Source organism: Echinops telfairi, unplaced genomic scaffold (genome assembly GCF_000313985.2).
Source record: "Echinops telfairi isolate 266 unplaced genomic scaffold, ASM31398v2 ScPeMD7_9;HRSCAF=40, whole genome shotgun sequence".
NCBI lineage: Eukaryota > Metazoa > Chordata > Mammalia > Afrosoricida > Tenrecidae > Echinops > Echinops telfairi.
The window spans coordinates 56434398-56438077 of NW_022103906.1; the positions used below are offsets into that span (position 1 = coordinate 56434398).

At 37.9% G+C, this 3680-nt stretch overlaps 1 protein-coding gene across 1 annotated transcript in view; it reads right to left on the reverse strand.

Annotated features, from left to right (window-relative positions):
* F11 (coagulation factor XI) overlaps positions 1-1549 on the reverse strand; it is a 29814-nt gene extending 28265 nt beyond the window's left edge. Inside the window, 2 exon segments of the mRNA XM_004696158.3 lie at positions 567-622; positions 1508-1549. Of these exon segments, the coding sequence (XP_004696215.3) occupies positions 567-621 (55 nt within the window). The 5' untranslated portion in view covers position 622; positions 1508-1549.
* Between the last annotated feature and the right edge of the window lie 2131 nt (positions 1550-3680).

Sequence of the window (3680 nt, forward strand, 5' to 3'; positions counted from 1 at the left end):
AGGACCTAATGTCGGGGGTTTAAGTGGAGAGAAAATGTTTTGAGAATGATGTACAAATGTACAATTGATGTGTGTATGGATTGTGATAACAGTTGTATGAGCCCCTAATAAAATGTTTAAAAGAAAAAAAAAGAAAAAAGAAAACCCCAGGGAGCGTCATTCCGTTCTGACAGGTGAGGGACAGCCCCAAGCTGAGATCAACTCAGCAGCCGCTAACAACAAAAACAAACATTCCTTGAGCTGACCTGCTTTATGGAAAATGCAACCGTGAAGGGAATCAGATACGCTTTATTTCAATATTATCCTTAAGTACCATTTAAATACGATATAGAGGTAGATCTAGATATAGCTTCCTCTCTGAATAATTCCTTCACTCGGTTTCTTTTCTGTTTGAAAATGCTTGAAGCCTTAATCAGGAAATCATGAACTGTTTTATTTATTTTCTGTGGATGAGATGAAGTGGAATTCTCTCACACTTATGGTAATCACACTGGGATTTGTTTTCTAATCTATAGGTTAGGGTACAAAGCTCTTTTCAGTTATACTTACAATAAAGCTTGACTTACCGCCAGACACAGAAGCAAATAAAATGAAATGCATCAATTGACGTAGTAAAGACATCCTAATAAAGGAAAAATGCAGCACAGTTTTAGAATATAATGTGAATTAATTATTGTGAATTTATTATTAATGTTTGGCATCAAGAATGATAAGAAATAATGAAGTAGGGATACCATTAATAAGACCCAGGGTCATAGCATATGTTGCTATCAGAGTGTCTGTCATAACTTTCTGAAATCCTAGAACACGCCTCAGTCTGGTGTGTAGTGTATAATCCGGACACAGTTCTGGAGAAGCTAGACCCGGCAGGCCCTACGCTGGAAGAGGGGAGTCATGAAGGGTTCTCTCTTTTCTCCCTTCATCGCTCCTGCCAGGAGCTCACTATTAATCACAAACGTCCCCGTGTCATCGTCTGGCCTCTTCCCCACCCGATTTCCACCCTTGTCTACTCTCCCTGTGTATTTTCTTTCTTTCCATCTTCGAAGTCTCTGTATTTACCAAAAAACTCTGAATGATTTTCTAGCTCTGAAGTTGAAAAACCAAACAAAACTGCAAATAATTGTTTTTGTCTTAGTCACTCCTAAATGCATTTATTTCCACTCAGAGTTGATTTACTACTCACGTTATGGAAAAACTGACTGATCAGTCATTCAGTAGGTCCCATCTCATATTTAATATTGTTTGTGAGTATTTTTTTAATTTGTAAAGCACTGGTTATTATCTAAACACTTTTCTTTCATCTTGCATCTCCTCTTTAATCTGTCATGTCTCAAAGAAACCACCCCCCTCTAAAATATTACATCTGACAGATTTTTAAAATACCCTTCTATTATATTCGTTAATGCTAGCAAATGAAATTAAAAACAGACAACAGCAAGTATCATGACAAAAAATGAACTCTAAATAATAATTGGTAGAGAGAAATCTTAATAATTTTAAATGATACCTGAAAACCCTGTGTTGGCTTCTTTGGCAGTACTAATTCTTAGTGAGGGTGAATTTCTTCTCCTAAAATGGCCTTCATCTTCTTCTCAATAAGTTGGGCAAGAATTATTCTCGTCATTTAAATATTTACTTTTAGTGGCTCCCACTGTGATGTAACAGTATGTTTCTCTTTACCGCCTGGGTGTGAAAGTCCTTAATATTATAGCATATCAAAAATGTACTTAAGAAGAGTTGCTTCCCTTTATTCCAATAAATTAAATCCATTTTTCCTTTCATTTTACTGTGCATTAATAAAAGTGGTAACAACAGAGACAGAGAACTTGAATGTGCCTGTGTGCCTTAGCAGTGGGACAGATTCATATTCAGTACACCTACTAGCCAAAGTTCCACTCAGCGATGCTGCTCCAATAGCCGCTGTTAACCATTAATCCTCACCTGAACTGAGCCCCAGAGACTGAAGATTACACAAAGGGAGCCAGATGGATGTATTGGTGCGCAGAAAAAAAAACTTTAGCTGTTGTGGAATTGAGAGCCGGATAGAAAATGGAGAAATCATAAAAGCCTTGCTCAACTCCATTCAGTTTCTCCTTCTATAATATTACGTCCCCATAAGGTTAGTTTTAAAGAGCCACTTTTATCTTAATCTCCTTTTGGGCTCCCTGGTAGCACTGTGGGGTAGGTTTTGGTCTCCTCCTGCGAGGGCTGTAGTTTCAATGCTGTAGCCCCCATTCCCTCAAGGGAAACCGATGAGGCAGTCTGCTCCGCCTTCAAAAAATCCAGGGTTGATATAAGTCAGTTTTCACTTGGTGGTGGTGGATTTGTTTATTGGTTTTGCAAACTGAAAGCTTCACTTAATTATTTTACTTATATCTTTAAAAAAATAATTTTATTGGGGGCTCTTACAGCTCTTATATTTTGGAAATAATGATGACAACACATGTACAAATATACTTGATACAATTGATGCAATTATTTTAATGGAAACAAAGGGTAAAATTTATAGTTTGCTTTAGATGCCAGGAGACCGAGACAAAAAATGGTCAACGCGTAGTAACATATCTGCTTATTGCTTGACATGCAAAGGGAAAATAGCAAGTTAATTCTCCGAAGAATCGGACACTTTGTCCTGAAGATGGCCTTCCGGTGAGAGGACGCGCCGAAGTGTATGGAAGGGAACACTCATGAAGTGTCTTTCTGATGTCATCTCGTATGTTTCAGTTAAACTTCTGCCCACCGACATTGAAAGGCTGATGCTCTTTATGGAGTACATGACAGCACGTGTCCTCTGAGTCCCCGTCTATTTATCAGCTTTACTAGCAGTGGAATTGAGAAGAGCCGCCGCTGGTGTAAACAGTTCATGAGCTTGGCTGCTATTGAAAAGATTAGAAGTTTGAATCCATCCAGCCGCACCCCAGAAGAAACGGCTGGGGATCTATTTCCAAATATGAAATAAAGAAATCGACCACTGAAAACCCCATGGAACACAACTCTGACTCACATGAGACTGCTGTGAGCCAGGATTATCTACCTCGCAACTGGTTTACTTTCAAAGAAACCAGTTTGATACAGTATGAATCTGTGGGTTTCTGAGTTGTTTTATAATTCATGCTTCAGGTTACTCATATAGAAAAGCACACACTAACTAGTTGCAAGAATTTCTATGTAGTCCCCAAATAATTACCTAAAGAATTGGTTTATAAAACACCTTTTAATATGTCTGATCTAAGTAAAAATTTTTTTTTAATTTTCTTCATTTAAAAAAATTTTCAAGGAGGTTTTTATTTTTTAAATCATTTTATTGGGGTCTCGTACAACTCTTATCACAATCCATACATACTCCATGGTGTCAAGCACATTTGTACATGTGTTGCCATCATCTTTCTCAAAACATTTGCTTTCCACTTGAGCCCTCCTCATTTTTTCCCCTCCTCCCTCCCTGTTCTTCATTTGTTTTAAAGATCATTTTATTGGGGGCTCTTACAACTCTTGTTACAATCCATACATCAATTGTATCACACACATTTGTACATATATCCCATCGTTCTTTTATAGACATTTACTTTCTGTTGAGACCTTGGGATCAGCTCCTCCTTTGTCCATCTTTCACCCCCACCCCCACCCCGTGGCCCCTTGATAGATGATAAATTGCTATTATTTTCATATCTCACACTGAC